At 43.5% G+C, this 21,886-nt stretch overlaps 1 protein-coding gene across 6 annotated transcripts in view; it reads right to left on the bottom strand.

Annotated features, from left to right (window-relative positions):
* LOC147030439 (zinc finger protein 608-like) overlaps positions 1-21,886 on the bottom strand; it is a 231,390-nt gene that overhangs the window by 31,154 nt on the left and 178,350 nt on the right. For 5 of the 6 annotated variants that reach the window (XR_015056364.1, XR_015056363.1, XM_085874485.1 and 2 more), the window contains exons 3-5: positions 10,181-10,268; positions 7,706-9,977; positions 6,666-6,969 (exon numbers count right to left, since the gene is read on the bottom strand). Coding sequence is in view for 4 of the 6 variants with exons in the window: in XM_085874485.1 (XP_085730611.1) it covers positions 6,666-6,969; positions 7,706-9,977; positions 10,181-10,268 (2,664 nt within the window). In the remaining 2 variants the exon portion in view is untranslated. The remainder of the gene's footprint in view (positions 1-6,665; positions 6,970-7,705; positions 9,978-10,180; positions 10,269-21,886) is intronic. The other variant, XM_085874487.1, reaches the window with a different exon arrangement.

Below are 21,886 nucleotides of genomic sequence, written 5' to 3'. Positions count from 1 at the left end.
TGTTTTATTGGCACATTAGTTGAGCTAAAACATTAGGAAGTGAGTTCTTAAAATCCATATACTGGATGCACTGGAGTCGGTGATAGAGAAAATGAAAATTTAAGGAAGGAAGGAAAGAAGGAGGGACCGAGAGAGAGAAGAAGAGAGAAGAAGAGAGAAGAGGAGAGAAGAGGAGAGAAGAGGAGAGAAGAGGAGAGAAGAGGAGAGAAGAGGAGAGAAGAGGAGAGAAGAGGAGAGAAGAGGAGAGAAGAGGAGAGAAGAGGAGAGAGGAGGAGAGAGGAGGAGAGAGGAGGAGAGAGGAGGAGAGAGGAGGAGAGAGGAGGAGAGAGGAGGAGAGAGGAGGAGAGAGGAGGAGAGAGGAGGAGAGAGGAGGAGAGAGGAGGAGAGAGGAGGAGAGAGGAGGAGAGAGGAGGAGAGAGGAGGAGAGAGGAGGAGAGAGGAGGAGAGAGGAGGAGAGAGGAGGAGAGAGGAGGAGAGAGGAGAGAGGAAGAGAGGGGAAGAGAGAGGAAGAGGGAGGAAGAGAGCGGAAGGGAGGGGAAGGGAGAGGATGAGAGAGGAAGAGAGAGGGGGGAGACAGGAAGAGAGAGAGGAAGAGAGAGAGGAGGAGAGAGAGGAAGAGAGAGGAAGAGAGAGGAAGAGAGAGGAAGAGAGAGGAAGAGAGAGGAAGAGAGAGGAAGAGAGAGGAAGAGAGAGGAAGAGAGAGGAAGAGAAAGAAAGGAAGAGAGAAGAAGAGAGAAGAAGAGAGAAGAAGAGAGAAGAAGAGAGAAGAAGAGAGAAGAGAAGAGAGAAGAAGAGAGAAGAAGAGAGAAGAAGAGAGAAGAAGAGAGAAGAAGAGAGAAGAAGAGAGAAGAAGAGAGAAGAAGAGAGAAGAAGAGAGAAGAAGAGAGAAGAAGAGAGAAGAAGAGAGAAGAAGAGAGAAGAAGAGAGAAGAAGAGAGAAGAAGAGAGAAGAAGAGAGAAGAAGAGAGAAGAAGAGAGAAGAAGAGAGAAGAAGAGAGAAGAAGAGAGAAGAAGAGAGAAGAAGAGAGAAGAAGAGAGAAGAAGAGAGAAGAAGAGAGAAGAAGAGAGAAGAAGAGAGAAGAAGAGAGAAGAAGAGAGAAGAAGAGAGAAGAAGAGAGAAGAAGAGAGAAGAAGAGAGAAGAAGAGAGAAGAAGAGAGAAGAAGAGAGAAGAAGAGAGAAGAAGAGAGAAGAAGAGAGAAGAAGAGAGAAGAAGAGAGAAGAAGAGAGAAGAAGAGAGAAGAAGAGAGAAGAAGAGAGAAGAAGAGAGAAGAAGAGAGAAGAAGAGAGAAGAAGAGAGAAGAAGAGAGAAGAAGAGAGAAGAAGAGAGAAGAAGAGAGAAGAAGAGAGAAGAAGAGAGAAGAAGAGAGAAGAAGAGAGAAGAAGAGAGAAGAAGAGAGAAGAAGAGAGAAGAAGAGAGAAGAAGAGAGAAGAAGAGAGAAGAAGAGAGAAGAAGAGAGAAGAAGAGAGAAGAAGAGAGAAGAAGAGAGAAGAAGAGAGAAGAAGAGAGAAGAAGAGAGAAGAAGAGAGAAGAAGAGAGAAGAAGAGAGAAGAAGAGAGAAGAAGAGAGAAGAAGAGAGAAGAAGAGAGAAGAAGAGAGAAGAAGAGAGAAGAAGAGAGAAGAAGAGAGAAGAAGAGAGAAGAAGAGAGAAGAAGAGAGAAGAAGAGAGAAGAAGAGAGAAGAAGAGAGAAGAAGAGAGAAGAAGAGAGAAGAAGAGAGAAGAAGAGAGAAGAAGAGAGAAGAAGAGAGAGAGAGAGAGAGAGAGAGAGAGAGAGAGAGAGAGAGAGAGAGAGAGAGAGAGAGAGAGAGAGAGAGAGAGAGAGAGAGAGAGAGAGAGAGAGAGAGAGAGAGAGAGAGAGAGAGAGAGAGAGAGAGAGAGAGAGAGAGAGAGAGAGAGAGAGAGAGAGAGAGAGAGAGAGAGAGAGAGAGAGAGAGAGAGAGAGAGAGAGAGAGAGAGAGAGAGAGAGAGAGAGAGAGAGAGAGAGAGAGAGAGAGAGAGAGAGAGAGAGAGAGAGAGAGAGAGAGAGAGAGAGAGAGAGAGAGAGAGAGAGAGAGAGAGAGAGAGAGAGAGAGAGAGAGAGAGAGAGAGAGAGAGAGAGAGAGAGAGAGAGAGAGAGAGAGAGAGAGAGAGAGAGAGAGAGAGAGAGAGAGAAATGGATTGATGGGGAAAGTTGAATATTGCTACATTTTTTTTAATATGTAATTTATTTGAGTCAGTAATATGTAAATGGCTCCTAATATGACTATTGCTTTCTGTTGGCAAATTTTGACTTTTACACCTGATTGATTTTTACCTCTGCCACGAAAGGTGGATGGAGGTTATGTTTTCACCCTTGTTTGTCTGTCTGTCTGTGAGCAGGATATCTCAAAAAGTTATGGACGGATTCAGACAAGACTTTTTAACTTTTTTTAACTTTTTAACTTTTAACTTTAACTTTTAAAAACCACAGTTTGCCATGGATGCTCGCTTTCCATCAACCATTCTTTTTTTCCAACTTCAGTGCCAACTCACCCCCCTCACCCCTCACTCTCACTCTCAAAGCAACCATCCCACTCTTCTCCCTCCAAGCCTCCCTCTCACCTCTTTCAAAAATTCCCCCCTCACCATTCTCCCACCTTTCATCCCCCTCACTCTTCCTTCTCTAAGTTGCCCCCTCTCATCCACCAACCTGCCTCCCTCCACTGCCCTCTCACCTCCATCTCTTCACTCCACCTCCTCAAATACTCAACTGCCATCTTCCTTGTCTCTTGTCCCCCTCTCTCCCAGCACCACAGAGCCTTTTCTCCTCCTCATTCGGCCCCCTCCCCTCGCTATTCTGCAATACCCCACACTCCTTCAGCAACCCTCCTTACCTCCCCCCTCGTCCCTCGTCCTACCCTCCCCCGCCCCCTCCACCTCCTGCACCCAAAGCCACCTCCCCTACCTCTTCATTAAAAGTGTGGACCTCAAATATCCGGGGCCTTCGCTCAAACCTTTCAGATCTTTCCATCCAGGTTGCCACTGACAAACCAGACATTATCTGCCTAACAGAAACTTTCCTCTCCCAAGACGTGTCTGACTCCCAAGTATCTCTCCCTGGTTACTCCCTCTTACGGTTTGACAGACCTGAGCCTCGTCCTGGTGGAGGTGTTGCTCTCTTCATCAAAGACTCTATTCCTCACTCTCCCTGCACTGCTCTCACTCCCCCACACCCCCAGGAATACCTCTGGCTTCGGCTTCCCCTCCACTCCCACCTCATGTTTATATGTGTACTGTACCGTCCACCGAACAGTGATGACTCCATCTACACCTCACTCTCCGAAAACATGGACCATCTTCTATCTTCTCATCCAAACTCTCTCTTCCTCTTATGTGGCGACTTCAATTGTCATCACGCCAGTTGGCTCGGTGTGGGTACCTCTCTCACCTGCCATGGGACATCAGCAAAAGCTTTCTGTGACTCATTGGGACTGACTCAATCGGTCAACTTCCCGACCCGGATCTCAACCAATGGTACTCCATCTCTTCTGGATCTGATTTTGACAAATTTCCCTGACAATATCTGCTGCTCTTCCTTCGCTCCAATTGGTTCTTCTGACCACGTCCTTGTTAAAGTGGACATCTCTCTGGCTGTTATCAGAGAACCACCTCACCGCCGTCGAGTCTGGCATTTCACTCAAGCCGACTGGCAGGGTCTCCGAGCAGCCATTAAACTTACAGACTGGTCTCCTATCACTACTTTCTCAAACATCAACTCATCCTGGGAATTCTTTCAAAGAAACTTGCTCTCCCTCATGCACAGATTTATCCCCTCTCGTGTTCAGTTGTCTTACCCTTCCTCCCGCCCTTGGTTTACTGAAGCTTGTGGCGAGGCAGTTGTCCTGAAACAACTTGCCTTTGCCTCATGGAAAGCAAACCCAACTGAGGGCAATCTCAGTTCTTTCCACAAAGCTCGGAACAAGTGTGTAGCTACCCTCAGGAGAGCCAGAAAACAACATCTTTCTCATCTCAAGTCTGAACTCTCAAACCTCTCTCCCTCCTCAAAATCCTGGTGGCGTTTAATCAAATCTGTTTCTGGTGTATGTTCCCCCTCCATCCCCTCCCTTACCTCAAATGGCCGCACTGCTGATTCCACACGTGATAAAGCTGAATGTCTAAACTCGGTGTTTGCAGCTAAATCTTGTGTCCCAAACCCATCACTATCTCTACCCACTTTACCCAGTCGCACCCAACTGTCCCTGGACTCTGTATCCTTTTCTCCTGACAAGGTGGAGAGCTTGCTTTCAAACCTCGAGTCAGATTCTGCAACCGGTCCAGACGGCATCAGCCCACGTGTCCTCAAAGCCTGCTCTTCTGCTCTTGCTCACCCTCTCTCTGTTCTATTCACCCTCTCATTTTCCCAAGGTCATCTGCCATCTGCTTGGAAATCTGCTAACATCACTGCCCTGCATAAAAAAGGTGCAAAAACAGATCCCTGTAACTACAGACCAATCAGCCTTCTCCCAATCATCAGCAAGGTTATGGAATCCATCATCGCTTCAGACATGAAATCCTTCCTCTTCTCCAATGGCTTGATTTCCAATCATCAATTTGGTTTCAGACCAGGTCACTCTACCCTAGATATGCTGCTACTGCTCTCCCATCAATGGATGGAGGTCCTCAATGCCAGACAGGAAATCCGAGCCGTATCCCTGGACATATCACGTGCTTTTGACACAGTCTGGCACCCTGCCCTACTCACCAAACTCTCTTCCCATGGTATTCAAGGCCATCTCCACTCATGGCTCGCAGACTTCCTCTCCTGTCGCAGTCAACGTGTGGCCCTAAATGGAGTTCTTTCATCCCCTCTTCCTGTGCAGGCTGGAGTTCCTCAAGGTAGCGTTCTGGGCCCTGTTCTTTTTCTGGTTTTCATCAATGATCTCTCGGACTCTCTGGAAAATCCTCTATTTCTCTTTGCCGATGACTCCACCCTCTGCCGTTCCATCTGTCATCCCTCAGACCGGCAAGCAGCAGCTTCTTCGCTCACTGCAGATCTGGATAAAATCACAAACTGGTCCAACACGTGGAACATGTCTTTCAATCCAGACAAATCTCACACTCTCACTATGTCTCTTCGAAAGGACCGTTTACAAAACCCCCCCATCCACTTTCTCAACAATCCTCTGGAAGAAGTCTTTTCTTTCAAGCTTCTGGGTCTCACTATCTGCCATGACCTTTCCTGGGAAAGTCACATTTCCAACCTTGCCTCAAAAGCCAGTCGCCGACTGGGAATCCTCCGTCGTGCAAAGTCCTTCCTCGGCCCTCTTGAGCTCCTGACCACTTACAAAGCTTTTGTCCGTAGCCTGATGGAGTACTGCTCTCCCCTCTGGGCTGGTGCTCCTGCCTCCCACCTTTCTCAGCTTCACGCTGTCGAAACCAGGGCATTTAAGATCATTGGCATCTCCCGCAATGAAGCTGAGTCTTTGGGCCTCTCACTCAATCACCGCAGGTTGGTCGGTGGTCTTTCTGTCTTCTACCGACTCCTCTCCAGCCTTGCCCCCCCTGCTCTCTCTGTGATTTGTCCCAACCACATTTCCACAGGGCGCTCAAGGTCCGCCAACAACCCCCTTCTGGTAAAACTACCAAAATCACGAATCACTGCTCATTTTCACTCTTTCATTCCTCTTTTTTCCCGCCTTTGGAATAAACTTCCTCACTCTATTCTTTCCCATTCCTCCCTCCAGGTTTTCAAAACAGCTGTTCACCACCACCTCTTATCTTCCCCCATCCAAATCCTCGATCTTTTCTACCCCCGATAATCCACCCAAGCCCACTTCCTTCAATTCTCCTGCTTTCCTTCCTGAAAGTCCCTTTAATGTCCATCTTCCCCTCGCCATGTTCCCCGTCCCATCCCCATCCCTCTCCCTTCCACAGTTCACCTGTGTCTGTTCCCCAATGTTTTGTCCCTTCCACTCCCGCCCCTCTTGTCTCATGCCTCCTTGCTGTGAGTTGTGTGTTAGCTCTCATACGAGCCTCGACCAAGGTATACAAAAAAAAAAAAAAAAAAAAAAAAAAAAAAGACTTGGTGGACAGGCTGGATGTGTGACGAGGATGAATTGATTAGATTTTGGTAAAGATCTGGAGAAGAGAATATTTAAATTTATTAAATGATTCTTCATCATTGCTAGAGATAGGGCCATAAACAATATATAGCATAACATTTCAAAATGTTGGACAGATTTTGACCAAACTTGGTGGACAGTTTGGGTCTGTGACAGAGACGAGCTGATAAGATTTTGGTGAGGATACAGATCCAGATACTAGAATTTTTAAAGTGATTCTTCAACATTGAGAGATAGTGCCAAAAACGATATACAGCATGATATTTCAAAAAGTTGTGGATGGATTAGGACAAAACTTGGTAGATTACTTGGGTAGGTGAAAAGAAGAAGCTGATAAAAATTCATTTAGATCCAGATGTAGATCCGGCCCATCAGTGGGATACCAAACGTAAAATGTTCGGGCTGGCGGATGTATGCGCTCTACCGAGTGCACTTTTAGTTTTTAATTGCTTTTACCTTTGTCTCTGGAATTTCCACTTGTTTAAATGTAACTTGGAATAAATATGACACAAGTCTAACGACTGAAAACATTAGGCATTGACTCAATCTGAAGTCTAGATCAAAGTAAACAAAAAATAAAAGTTACCAGCATAGAAGTGCATCATCACAGGTGGAATGCCATGGTGAGCAGGATGTCCAGTGTCAAAAACAGAGTTGTAGGCACCGTCGAGTACATCTGGGTAGGTAGCCAGGCAGGATGGAAGGCCCAACTCTTTTCCACCATCATCCCTTCCATCATTTTCCATTGGTTCGCCACCACTCGGAAGCCCGGGTCTCTTGCCATCGTCTCCACCATCCTTCGTGTGCATCTGTCCTTGTAACTTCCTTTCCCTCTTCCATTCCTGGCATTGTGCATAGTATATCTGTTGCCAAGGGCCCCTCTCAAACTCCTGAGAAGATACATTGTCTTGATCAATTGTTACTGCTCATGCTGCAGCTTCTGGCCAAATCATTACGATTTTTTTTCTTCCAATTTTGTTACTTTATTTATCATATTTTGTGTCAGCTTGCATATCTCATAATCAACCATTTATATTATTGCTTTACAATTCTATTTTTCTATGTATCTACATCACTAGTAATTTATTTTTTACTAAGCTTTATGTTGGATTTTCTCTTACTTTACTACATCTGGCTTTTATGTACTGTATGAGCATAAATGCAAAAAAAAAAAAAGATTAAAAAAAAAATTTCTGTCTCTGGTACTACATTCCTTAGGTTGTTCAATTATACTCTCCCTCTAGCACTTTGAGGAGGCAGTGCACCACCATCTCATGTCATCCCCCATACTTACACATCTATTCCCTCTCCCATGCACACTACCTAACCCAACCCTCTTGTTTCAATGTTACAGGGTTTTCTCCCCTCCTCTCTCCTCTTTTTCCTGTTCATTAATTGCCTAACTGATTGCGTCCAACTGTAGCCCCACTGTTAGTTTGTTGCCTTTTTACTCTCAGTCAACTATTCTTCCATGGGCCTCAATCTTGTCTTTAAAAAAATTCACCCCCACCACTACCCACCACTCCCCATTGCACCACACACCAATAATGAAAGCTATTCAAACAGGGAAGTGATAAAATCTGCCTGTCAAGACTGTTGCATTAATGGTTACAGATGGTTATTTACCTGCTTCAAATGTTCATACGGAGCAAGACTCGATTTCTCAATACACTCAAGCAGATGTTTCCCATATTCGTTTTCCACGCGGTGATTTTTAATGACAAAGCCATCCTTTTGGTGGGAAAATGAACACGGCTCATCCATTATCAGTGGAGTTGAATTGCAATCAACGGGGGCACAAGACGCTGCAGATGGGGACAATGACTTCACAAATCTCCCCGAGGAAGGAGCTGAAAGGGCTTTTTTTCGGCTCTCATTTGCCTTTGCCGATTCCTTACTTTTGTGTTTTGCTTTTTTCTCAGCATGTTTACCTGTTACATTCTGCTCAGCAGTCGGCTTACTTCCTCCCGAGTGGTTCTGTACCCGAGGTTCAAGGAATGGGTAGCCATACATGTACTGCTGTTGGTAGTGATAAAGCGAGTGTGGTGAAAGCTGAAGACCCTGTGTGCCCACCAAAACCTTCTCCGTGCTCGGTGGAGATCTTGGCCTTGATTCTGCTTCACCCACCATTCTGCTATCTTCATGCAGCCTCTCTTTCTTCACTTGTCCGTTGTGCAGTTGTGAGCCATCCTGGTAGTTCAAGCCTTCGTTTTGGACTTTGGTCATCTGTGAGAAGAAAGCTCCATAGTCAGCAAAGTAAGACTGCTCATCACTCTGGATCGCACGTGTGTCCAATGTTGTAAGGCCTGCGTCACTGAACCCTGTATGTTTTGGTGCAAAGCCTTTTCTTATTCGCTCTACTTTTGAATCTTCACCACCATCATCTGAGATGTCGGAGTAAGCTGGGCTCTCAGCACCACCACCATCAACCCCCGTGGACTGACCATTGGGAAGAGCTGAGCGAGGCCCATCCCCACGGCCGCTGACTCCTATTGATGGACTTGGAGCATTATCTGTAAAATTATACACCTTGGCTGCTTCAGCTTTAATGCTTGCAATGCGCTTTTCTACAGCTTCGGGCATACCATTGTTTCCACAATCTTTCATGATGACATAATCTTTAGTTAGTAGTTGGGATAGTTCTTTGCCACCATCTTTCAATTCTTCATTTCGACCAATAACCTTGAGGCTCAGCTTTAAGCTAACTGTTTCCTTTCCATCTCTATCCTTTGGCTTCTTTTTCTCCTTCTTTTTACGCTCTTTTGCTGGTGGTGTCATAGATGGAGGCAAGGGAGCATCTCCTACTGCTTTAGGCTGTAAAGGCTTTTGAGCAGGGCTTTGCGGAGACTCCAACTTTATGGCAGTGGCCATGACAGAACATGGAAGTCCTGAACTGACAACAGCCGCAGAAATCAAAGATGTCGGTGATGAGTTTGGAATTTTTAAACAAGCTTTCTTTTCTCCCTTCACACTGACTCGTCTTGCCTTGTCAGAAACCATATCCTTCATTGTCTTTGTTGCCAGGGTGATTCTAGATTCAGACTTGATCAAATCTATTTGCCCAATACAAGCACCATTTCTATCAGGGAGACATAAATTGTCACAACACAGCTCATCCCTATAGGCCTTTTTAACTCCCGCTTTGCTTCTTCCCGCCATAGTTGGACTCGAAGAGCCAGGGTGAAGAGTTTCTGACATCTTTCTTTCCTTGGGATCCTCTATTTGCTCTTCACTGTTCAGGTTAAGTTCAAGATCAACCAATGCATCTTCAGAGCACTTATCATCATCTTCATCCATGGTATCACATTCCGCATCACCATCAACACCCTTGTCGTCAAAGTCAATTTCATCTCTCTTGCCGTCAATATCCAAGTGTGCATGTGCCTGGTGATATTTTAAGCCATTAATGTGACGGTATTTTTTATTACAGTTTGGATGTGGACAATCAATGAAGTTGGGTGGAGTGATGGAGGGAGGTGGTGGTGTTGGGGGGGTTTTGAACCCCTGTGCATCAATTTCAGGTCTCTTGACTCCTGTGGCTACTTGCATTGGCACAGGGCTTGATGAGGAACGTGGACTAGGTCGCAACCTCTTGCTTGCACGGCTTTCATCTGTGCCTCGTTTCAATGTTGCGATTTCAATGGTTTGTCTGCTCTTCCGTTTGCTATTGGGACTTGCCTTTTGAGTATCCCCAACACAGCCTGCCCATGCACCGTTTGAGGTCAGGCTGCCCCGTCTGCCTTTCATTGAGGTCGAACCTCGTCCTTTTCCCTGAAGACCTTTGGGTTCTGTGGAGGTGCCGTTATCATTTTGCAAAGAGCTCGAGGCACCTCGCACCCGTTTTCCTCGTCCCCGCCCTGTTCTGCCATCCAGGTCACAAGTTGGGGAGTCACAAAACCTTTGGAATAATAGAAAAGAACATATTGTCAAAAACTGGTACTTAACAGAAATTCAGTCAACACAAACATGAATCGCTTTCTCATAGAAACATTTAGCAAATCTCTTGGACTTCAACAAAACATACCAACAAGTAAATGGATGTGAGACATCAACATAAATAAAAGTCATCAGCTTTAATCGTCTAAATCCCATTTATACTACCTTGGAGGGGCCCATTCGTGCTTGGTGCAATCCAGCAATGTTCCAACGTAAGCTTTGTTTCGCCAGGAAACATTCACCACCAAAAGGCCTGAAACAAGCACCGTCATGGAGTTTTAAATGCTGTAAACTTGTGCAAACCTCAGATACTCCAAATCATTTGCAGAATGAAATGCCGGCAAATTCTTCCCTTTCATAACACCGACATCATTACTTCCAGCATTGACGTTGTATTTGATATGTTGGGTAATTGAGCAGCTCGATATCTATTTAACTCAATTCAGAAGTGTCAAAACTACCCACACAACAATCTTCTTTGGAAAATAGATTATAGGTGCCCATTAAATGGTAGAACTTTTGTCACCATTAAATTGAAATTGTTTTGCATTTACCTTCAGCAGACTTTCCAGCTTGAGGTTTGCAAATTAAAACAGTAGTCTGGAATGGAGTATTCTTCAAGGAAAGGTGGGTGGGTGGGGAAAGGGGTGGGGGAAAAAGGGGGGGCAGGGGAGAAGGTTCTTCGTAAACAACGGGAAAGGCTGGGGAATTCATATTAAGAGGGGTACACAAGAAACTTGAACGCAGGAGGAGGCCATATGACCCATCAAGCTTGTGCTACATCGACACCATGTTAATTCAATCTAACAGTATATTTATTTAAGTTCACTGGGGGACGGGGTGCGATAGCAATCGGGTCATGTCCATCCGTCCGTCCGTCTGTCCGTCTGTCTTATCAGTTTATGATTTAGAAACAACTTATTTAAATTGAATGTTATATTTTGAACACAAATCGGAACATGAATAGGAAGACAAGTTTGCCGTTTTACAGTGCAGCTCTGAATTTGTCCCAAAGGCACATGCGCAGGGAGGAGTGAGATAATATTTTTACTCTGTCTGCCTGGCAGTCAAAGAAAATTGAAAATCATTCCAAACAGGAAACTTACCGTTTTCAAGTACGTCATAAAGGGCATAAACAACAGGCACGAAGCAATAATGCAATGTGTTGAACAGGGTGATGTAATAGCCACTGTGGAAAATGGAAGTAAACCCAGAATTTATTTATTTATATCATGTCTTTAAACCTCTTTAAATTGAATTAAATACTTCAAGACTGTAGAACACAAATCACCTTCATAATACTTCCAAGAGCCATGCTATACATCAATATATAGCATGAGAGGGCATGGCATGCGAGATAGTACAGTATTGGCAGTTCTAGTAATCTCCGTAACTGCGACTCAACGTTCTCTTATTACAGCGCATAACATAAATTGCAGTGCATAATGATTACACCACTCTCGTTTGCAAGCCAAGTTTGCATGTGCATATACAGGTACTTTATTTTCAAATTTTACCCTTCTATGAGCAAATCTAAGTTAATTTCTTATCCATTGCTAAGGAAACTCCACGTTCTGAGAAAACTCATAGCAGGCAGTGGGACAAGACTTTCAATTCCGTACATCAGGTACGAGCTATCTGATAGGACTAGTTTTAGCACTGAATTTACATTGGTATCACGTCATTGCTGATGGTACATCGTGTGCTGAGTACCACGTGGTTTTTCTTTTTGCGACTTCTCATTACCCTTCAAAGTGGCACATATGAATACAGATGAAGTGGCAAAACTTTTCATAGAGACTGATAGTAATGAGGATCATGATTATTACATAGATTTATATTCACCGAACTTCCAGCGGATCGTTTTTTGCACTATCTGGCATGACGGCATATTCTATTTACGATAAAATAGAGTAATTATTTTATACGAGAATACTCGTAGTGGCAGAATCTGGTCCGCCCAGAGCAACAAGTACACTTGTCATTGGCAATCAACGTGTTAAAATCATTGTATTCTAAAAATTGAAGTACCCCGACATTGGCGGATTCGACATACGCAGACACCGCATGTTCGGTTTCTAAAGTGTGACCTGATTCTCAATTCGTGCTTTGCATATTCGCGTTATTATTATTTTTATTATTTTTATTATTTTTTTAATACTTCAGGACTGGTCTCCTGTATCCCATGCTGCTGATAATAATGCAGCCTGGGAATTCTGATATTAATCCACAGAAAGCTGCTCTCTCTTATGCACAGATTCATCCCACCTATTCGTCAATTATCTTACCCATCCTCCCGCTCTTGGTACTCTGAATCCTGTGGTGAGACGGATGCTTTAAAACAACTTGCATTCTCCTCCTGGAAAGCAAATCCGACCAAAGGCAACCTCAGATCATTCCACAAATCCCACAACAAGTGTGTATCTACCTCAGGAGAGACAGAAAACTCCATCTGTTCGATCTCAAGAATGAACTTTCAAACTTATTTCAATCAAACAAAACAAACAAATAAACAAACAAACTTTTTTTCAAACAAACAAAACAAGAATGAACTCCCTCCTCTAAAACCTGGTGGCGCCTTGTCAAGTCCGTCTTTGGTGAACGCTCCCTTTCTATCCCCTTCCTCACTTCAAATGGCACCATATCTGACTCTGCCTGTGAGAATGCCTCAATTCTGACTTTGCTTCCAAATCTTACGTCCCTAACCCCAACCTCTCTGTACCCATCCTTCCCAGTCATCCCTAACTGCTCCTGATTTGTGACTTTTGCACCTGAAGAAGTGTAAAAGTTTCTGTCAACCATCGACTCTAACTCTGCAACTGGACTGGATGGCATCAGCTCACGTGTCCTAAAAACCTGCTCTGCTCTTCTTGCACTTCCTGTCTTTGTCGTTTTCACATTGTCATTTACCATAGGTCAACTTCCATATGCTTGGAAATCAGCCAACATCACAGCATTACATAAAAAAGGTGCAAAAACGTAACCCTTTCCTACAGACCAATCAGCTTACTTCCAATCATCAGCAAGGCCATGGAATCCATCATTGCAGTTGACATAAAATCATTCCTCTTCTCCAAAAGCCTGATCTGAGATCATCAATTGGGAATCAGACCTGGTCAATCTCCCTTGGACATGCTGCTTATACTCTCCCAACAGTGGTGGAGGCACTCAATATCAGACAAGAGATTCAGGCCGTCTCTCTGGACATATCTCAAGCTTTTGAGACAGTCTGGCATCCCTCTTTGCTCTCCAAACTGTCTGCCGACAGAATCCAAGGCCAACTCCACTCTTGAATTCCTGACTTCCTTCAATCTCATAGCCAACATGTTGCTCTCAATGTAATCCTTTCATCTGCTCTCCCTGTCAAGGTTGGAGTACCCCAAGGCACTGCTGCTCTAGGCTCCGTCTTATTCCTAATCTTCATCAATGATCTCCCCAACTCTCTGGAAAATTATCTATCTCTTTGCCGATGACTTCACTCTCTGCCATGATATCTCCTCCTTCTGCTTCTTCCCTCTCCTCAGACCTTGACAAAAATCACAAACTTTGGTCAAACACTTGAATATGTCATTCAATCCTGAGAAATTCCACACACTCACTCTCTTTCTCCGAAAGGACCGTATCGCAAATCCTCCCATCTACTTTCTCAACAACCCTCTTAAAGAGGTTCAGTCACTAAAACTCTTGGGCCTCACTCTCAGCCATGACATCTCTTGGGAAAGCCGCATTTCAATGATGGCCTCCAAAGCCAGATGCCGACTGCGCATCCTCCATGTGGTGCCATTTGAAGTGAGGGAAGGGAACCATATACAGACTTGATAAGGTGCCATCAAGTTTTCGAGGAGGGAGACAAGTTTGAAAGCTCATTCTTGAGATTGGACAGATGTTGTTTTCTGGCTCTCCTGACAGTAGACACAAACTTGTTGCGGGCTTTGTGGAAAGATCTGAGGTTGCATTCGGTCGGATTTGCCTTTCAGGAGGAGAATACAAGTTGTTTTAAAGCAACCACAGGATTCAGACTACCAAGAGTGGGAGGATTGGTAAGACAATTGAATACGAGGTGGGATGAATCTGTGCATCAGAAAGGGAAGGATTCTGTGGAAGAATTCCCAAGCTGAATTCATATCAGTGACAGTGGACATAGAAGACTACATGAAGTGTTGAAAAAAAATAAAAAATAAAAACCTATCACCATTTTTCTCATTGAAACAATGCCCCCGACATTCGCAGATTCGACATTCGTGACATTTTCCTGGAATGTATCCCTCGCTAATGTTGGGGTCTTACTGGATATACATAAAAACTGTATGGGGTTTTCATGTTCTATGCATTCTCTAGTTATTATTATTTAATACATAATAAAATTAGAAGAAAGGAAATTGAAGTTTTTAAACATTTATAATTTAATTTAATTTTGGAGGGAGATTTCCTTTGGGGGGAAAGGGGCAAACAGTTTCAGGGTGAGGAATGAGCAAAGACAGCACATCCACCCCTGACGAGACCCTCTCACAGACCGAACACAATCACGACACATGTATGTATACATAATCACCCATCTGTACCTCAGCTTCCTGCCAATAACCATGTACTATTTATCCCCAATGCTTCCAGTTACCTATCTAACTCAAATTTAAATCTATCGACAGTTTCTGATGCCACTACATTTCCAGGGAGACTATGGCATGCATTTACTATCTATCCGAATAAAAGACCCCTGCATTACTACGATCCTAACTCTCCTTTTCTTTACTTTGAAACTGTGGCCCCTGGTCCTGTCAATGTCCATTCTGCTGAAAAACTCTTCTGCACTTATTTTGTTTTACTTAACATAAATTATCATAAAAGTCTCTATCAGATCCCATTATAATCGCTTCATTTCTAACGTAAAAAGTCCTGTCTCCTCCAGCCGCTCCTCATACCATAGACTTGCCAGCCCAGGAATCATTCTAATTGCCCTACGCTGTTGCTCTCTTTTGCAGCTATGTCCTTCCTCAAATGTGGCGAACAAGACAGTCCACAAAACTGTATTCTAGATGAATCTTCACTAAATTCCTGGACAATGTCAACACTATTGCTTTTGATTTGTAATTTATCCCACTATGAATACAACCTAAAACCCTATTAGCTTTTCTGAGAGCTCCCTGGCATTGTGGCCTGCTTAACCCCATATCCACTACCACTCCTCAATATTTCTCCAACGTCACGTGCTCTCAGACTGCTCCTTGCATTATGTAGTTACCATTTTCATTATTCTTAGCCATCTTCAGCACTTAACATTTCCTTGGTAACTTCCCATCCTTATGGAGGAACTGTATCTGTCAATCCATGAAAGTATCTATAATATCCTGAATCTGATCTCTGCTATATCTACCTCACCTCCAACAATTGTGTCATTTGCAAATTTGGAAAGCTGACTCTTAAATGCATTGTGCAACTCCAAGACATTCATGTAAATTATTAATAATAGCGGTCCTAATAATAATCTCTGAGAAATCCCATGACTTAAAATCTCCCAGCCCAGCATCCTCCCATTCACAGCCATTCCTTGCTCCCAATCACTGATCCAGTTTTCAATCCAATTAGCGACTCCACCAGCCATTATGCAAGCCCTTACCTTAACTAAGAGCTTTCTCTGAGATTATCAAACGCCTTTTGAAAGTCTAGATGAAGTATATCCACTGCACTTCCCTCATCGACTCGATCACAAACTGCTTCATAGAACCCCAATATATTTGTTAAACATGATCTCCCTTTCGTAAATTTGTGCTGACTATCGTTAATTTGTTTATTTTAGACCTGCGCCATTTGCCGGTCCAAAAAAGTTCCACATTGCTGTTGTTGTTGTTGTTGTTGTTGTTGCTGTTTTGGGGTTCTTGTTGGGGGTCGATTTTTGAAATGTGCACCCATTGGTCAGACAGCTGCCAGACCACACCCACATCAGTCACTTGACTCCACCCACCATAGCACCAAGCCAAAATCATCTGGCTGCCATCTTGGTTTTCTGGTGGTCAGAACACATTAGGCCTGAAGGCCTCTGCTGATTAAACACTGTCTGGGTTTGTTGTGTCATATTTTCATTGGCTTTGTTTGGGTTTAGTGTTAATCATAATGAGGGACCCCCAAAAATGTAATCATGTGTCGAATAAAAATTATTAGTGCCATTTAATCAAGCCCGTACATGCTTTCCGAAAAAAAAAAAAAACATAGTGTTACATTATTTTTGAACAGCCCGTATTGGGGTTAAGCACCCGTGACTGACGAATCAGCTGGTTCTGATATAACCGAGCGGAGGTTGACATGGGTGAGCGGTATATCGAGTTTATCTTTTAATAGTGCATCAAGTGTGTTTCTCAATCATGCTTTCATCTTTTAAGAGTGCTTTGAAATGCACATTTCCCAATCGGCCCATTTCCGGATTTCTTTAAGCCAACTCACTAACACTTAATGATGAAGTCCCATACCTCAAATGACCACATACGGGTTTTCATGAACTAAAGTTTCATGACAACAGAGAGAACGGGGGCACTAGAGAGTGAGAGGAAGAGAGGAATGTGTGTGTGCACGTACACACACACACACACACACACACACACACACACACACACACACACACACACACACACACACACACACACACACCGTAGCTATTCCTGGTGGTCAGGCTGGACGTGGTCAGGTAACAGATATCAAGTAAATCCCCTGTTCAGAATTACAATGAATCATATCCATCGAATATTATTCATTCACATGGGAACATGGGACAGATATGGCACAAGGTTAATGAGACAGATTAGAGAATGTAATCTGAGCCGTTCAACTGCAAGAATGAAGGAGTTTTGTGCAGAGGTTGCAAAATACAGGGCGTCCAAAAAAGTCTCCATACACCTGGAAATTAACAATTTCAGCAAAATGTCTCCTGAAATTCTTCATACATCGCTTATATCTTCTTTTTTTTTCAGATTCCCTTCAGGAATGCCTTTGTCAAAAGAAGAACGTATTGAAATCATTCTCATGGCTGGTCCGGGAAGCTGTCGCAAGGTTGCAATCGACTTTAACAGCAAACATGGCAAGCACATCACACACGACACTGTTGCCAAAGTTGTTGAGAAGTTCAGAAAGACTGGTAGTGCTGCGGACCACCTGAGAAGTGGACGTCCACGAACATCCACTGAATAAGGCACAACCGATGTGGTGCTGGCAGCATTTGCAAGGAGTCCCCAAAAAAGCATACGACGATTGTCTGCAGAAAGCGGTGTCAGCAGATCAAGTATCCAGCGCATCGTGAAAAAAGAAAAATGGCATCCATACAAAATGCAAATGTTTCACCATCTTAGTGAAGACGACCCAGATCGGTGGTTGGAATTTTGCGAATGGGCTCTAAACAAATTGGACGGTGATGCAAACTTCACAGCTAGGATCCTGTTTGCTGATGAAGCCAATTTTTATATCAATGGAGAAGTCAATCGCCAAAACTTACGTTACTGGAGTGATACCAACCCGAACTGGATGAGTCTTTCAATAAGTCAAGGTGCCGGAAAAGTGATGATATGGTGCAGGATATGAGGCAACATAATTGTTGGACCTGTTTTCATTGACACAAATCTTAATGCCAACATTTATCGAAACATGCTCCAAGACAACATCATGCCATCCCTCTTAAACGAGGCTCGAGAATTGCCACGTTAATTCCAGCAGGATGGTGCACCACCTCATTATGGTATCTGCGTATGCCGATGGTTGGATCAACAGTTTCCGCGTTCTTGCATTGGTCGCTGTGGCCCCGTGGAGTGGTTTGCGAGATCCGCAGATCTCAACCCACTCGACTTTTACTTGTGGGGGCACTTGAAGGCCATGGTGTACAAGGAAAAGATTCAGAACATGGATCATTTAAAGGAACGCATTTGAAATGGAATTATTTGCATAACGCCAGATGTGTTGACACGAGTTCACCATGAGTGGGAGAAACGACTTCGTGTGCGTTTACAAAGAAATGGCAATCATGTAGAGAACGTTTTGTAAATAAAGTTACATTTTGCTAAAAGTGTGAATTTTCCCCTATGCATGGAGACTTTTGGGACACCCTGTATATATATATATATATATATATATATATATATATATATATATATATATATATATATATATATATATATATATATATATATATATATATATATATATATATATATTGTGACACAGGCTGTGACCACAGTGCAGTCATTCTTGTTAACTAAATGGTTCCACATCTGAGCATCTCCATCATGCACACAACTCAAGTAATCCCACATGCCCACAACTGAAATAACGGTATTACATTTAACTGGTCTGTCAAAACTAACTGGTCTGTAGTTCTCCCCAATTCCTCTCTGGATGCTTTCTAAAATAATGGGGTTACATTTTCTAATTTCCAATGCTCTGTCTTGTACCTGTCCTGATTTCAATGAGCTATTGAATATATCGATTAACATCACTCTCATTTGCTCTGCCACCTTCCTCAATACTCTTCAGTGTATATTATCTCACTCTGGAGCTCAATCTTGTCTTCGCTTTCCAAGTTGTTTCTTAACTTCCTCCACTCATACCTGGAACCCCTCTCAAAACCCTTCATCATTATCTTCCCTTTTGGCAATTGCCCTGACCTTGCATAAATGTTGAAGCAAAATAATGATTTCGTAATCCTGCTATCTCACTTTCATCACTAACCGAATCTCTCTGTGGACCCACACTCGTCTTAACCTGATCTTTATCCCTTCTGTACTTCATTTTTTTTTCTTCTGTACTCAAGTCCAGTTATTTTCTTACCTTGCCTCTGTTTACTCCTGTACTGATACAAGTCCATTTCCAGTCACGTTATTTTGTGCCTTATAAATTCCTTCTGCTGATCCTTAATATCACTCCTGCCCAACCTGTTTAACTAATCTGGTCTCTTTCTGTCTCTGGATTTACACCTCACTGGAATATACTTACTATGTACACTACACATTTGCTCCTTAAAGGTTGCCCATTTCTCAAAAATGCTGATTGCCCTACTATAGTTTTTCCCAATTTAGAACACATAACTCTGTCCTCAAACCCTCAAAGTTTGCCTTCCTGAAATCTAACAGTCTTACTCTACGATCTCAAACTCAACATCATAAAATAATTCTTGCACACACCACATTATGGTCACTTGTCCATAAATGCTCTCCAACCTCCATCCCCTCTCAATATTGGGATCATAATTGAAAAAGACGTTTAACACTGCATTCCCCCTTGTGGGCTTATGTCCAAACTCGCTTAAAAAGTAACCCTGGACTAGATCGAGGAAATCCTCATTTGCTCTGCCCTTTCCCCGTTCATCGACCCAATCTATCCCTGGCAAATTTAAATCCCCCCAAATCAATACTCTTCCCTTAGCACATGCCTTTCTGAATTACTCATGGACTCTCCTTTCCTGCTCTTCTCTCATATCTGGCACCTTATAAACGAATCCCACTGGTATCTTACTATTCTTACAATCCCTGATCTCTATCGCAACAGAATCCTCTACCTGAATGTCATCCCTTTCTCTTCAAACAATATTGTCTTTTATGCTTATCGCTAAACCCCCTCCTGTTTTCACACCTATATATAATCCTGTCTTCCAATTTCTCTTCATAAAACCAAGTCTCACTCACTGCAACTATATTGGACTCTCTGTCTACTTTAGCTTCAAGCTCCTCCATCTTATTATTTAAAATTCTGGCATTGCTACATTTTGTTTTTTGTTTTTTTTACTTTTCCCTCCTGTAATTATTGCTTACTGTCTCACCTTATCAGTCATACAATCAGTAAAAGTTCCTTCGTTTGAAGCCTCTCCATCCTCCATTTCCAAAACAAGATAGGGATGTGAAGGAAGTGACTCATAAAGGTTGAAATCTACAACCAGCACTCATGTTTCCATAAAAATATCTGAATGAATTTATTTTTAATTTCTGAGACATCACAAACACACATTTCCCTTGTTGTCATGCGTTTTTATACAGACAGGGGTTTATATAAGAGCAGAACAGGTGGCAGTAGGCCAACATATAAAATAGGGCAAGGAGACCACAGCACAAGGAGAGGAACAGCAGAGGTGTGAAAGAAGGGTCTCGGAAGGCGTAGTAATGCTCAGTTGTGGAAATAGAAGATACTACAGCGGCGGTGGGCATGAGGAAAAATCTGACAGAGAAGAGGGAGAGACAACTGACTCAGGAAAAGAGTTTCACAAGTGAGAAAAGAGGGATTGTGAAAAAATGTCAGTGAATAGGTTAGACGTGAGAAGGGTTACAAAGAAAAGGTGTTTTGCTGAACAAAGGGAGTGGAAAGGTGAAAGGGCAGGAGGAGTAAGACCAGAATAAAGTTTGTTTAAACAAAAAAGCAAGGCCACCAACCTACTGATGGTGAGCCAGAAACAAGCAGATCCAACATTGAGACTCAACTTCCTGACTTGACATTCCAAGAAAAGGAGAGCCTTGTATTACAAACATACATTGGGAGCATGCGCCACAGCACGTCGCTAAATCCACTTTCTGCCGGTACTCGAGGGACCTCCATTTGGCCATCCCCCAGGCAGATGCCTGACCAATCCCCCATCTCTTAGGGATTGGACAGTCCTTTCACCCAACCGAAGGGACCGCCTCAGGTTAATCAGAGGAGGCCACCATCTAGTGGACGAAACCTCAGCACCACCCCGACACACACGGCAGTGTGTTTTGTGGAGTGAAATATTTTGTAGTGGCTGGAGTGCAAATCTTGCCGCCAACCTCCTTGGGAAAGTAACCAACTGCAGGAGGATATCTGCAGATGCAGTTGGTACCAGATATGGATGGTATTGACTCACAAGGAGCTCCTCCACCCTTTGGCAGGTTTGGTATTCCAGGGCCTCAAGGCAGGTAAGATTTGAAACTGTAGCATCAATCCGCAGTGGTGAGCAAAACCCAATAAACCCTGGATGAAGAGGACTTTGTACACTGTTATATGCTGAAGATGACAGAGGAATGGCTTGGGTCTTCAGAGACATGACTGCCCATAATGGGTTATAAATGATAGGGCAAGAGATACAGAGATTGTACCTCTCTCAGAGGGTATCCAGAAATCAATCGTGGGACTTACATGCCCATCCCTAGGGAGGAACAAAGTGAGCATATGGGTCTTTCTTGCATCAACACCATATTCCAGGTAGATGATCAGTGGCTTATTTTCTTGACATCGGCAGAAAGAGACTGCAGCTGCCTACCTACCAGAGGAGTGCGGAATATGTGCAGATCAACGAGTGGAGAAGCTTGCAATAAAAAGATACAATGGATGTCCTATCACTGATGTATATCAAGCATAGGATTGATCACAGAGAATTACCTTATGGGACACCAGCCTTCAGATGTACAGCATACGATATAATTCCATCCAAAGCAACTCGCTGCTTTGAGCACACAGGAAATCTGATAGCCAGTCTAGGAGAGAACAGGAATAAAATAAGCAGTCGTTTTGTAAATCAGGGTAAGGTGCCAGACAGAATCAACTGCATGGAAGAGCTCCAGTAAGATAGCCCTAACCCCTTGATTTAGATTGAGAGCATCCAACCATTGCTGAAAAAGCAGAAGCAGCATGTCCAAGGTTAAATGATCTTGGCACAAGCCAAACTGATGGTCGAAGGCTGACCAGTCTATTGTTAAGAAGAAGGTTTGCTTTGGTACCATTCTTAAGAATTGGGGAGATGTCAGAAATTTTCCATGATGCAGGCAGATAGCCCTCGAAATATTATCAGTGAAAGAGTCGAGAGAAAGGAGGAGTGATGAGACGAGATGAGGTTGATGAACTATTTTTGAGTATGAGGACAGTGTGGGCCATAGACGACGAGAGAGACTAGGA

Source organism: Eptatretus burgeri, chromosome 3 (assembly GCF_056783735.1).
Source record: "Eptatretus burgeri isolate ZD-2024b chromosome 3, Ebu_testis_v1, whole genome shotgun sequence".
Taxonomy (NCBI): domain Eukaryota; kingdom Metazoa; phylum Chordata; class Myxini; order Myxiniformes; family Myxinidae; genus Eptatretus; species Eptatretus burgeri.
Note: the sequence above shows the minus strand (reverse complement) of the source record. Positions and strands in the feature narration are given on the sequence as shown.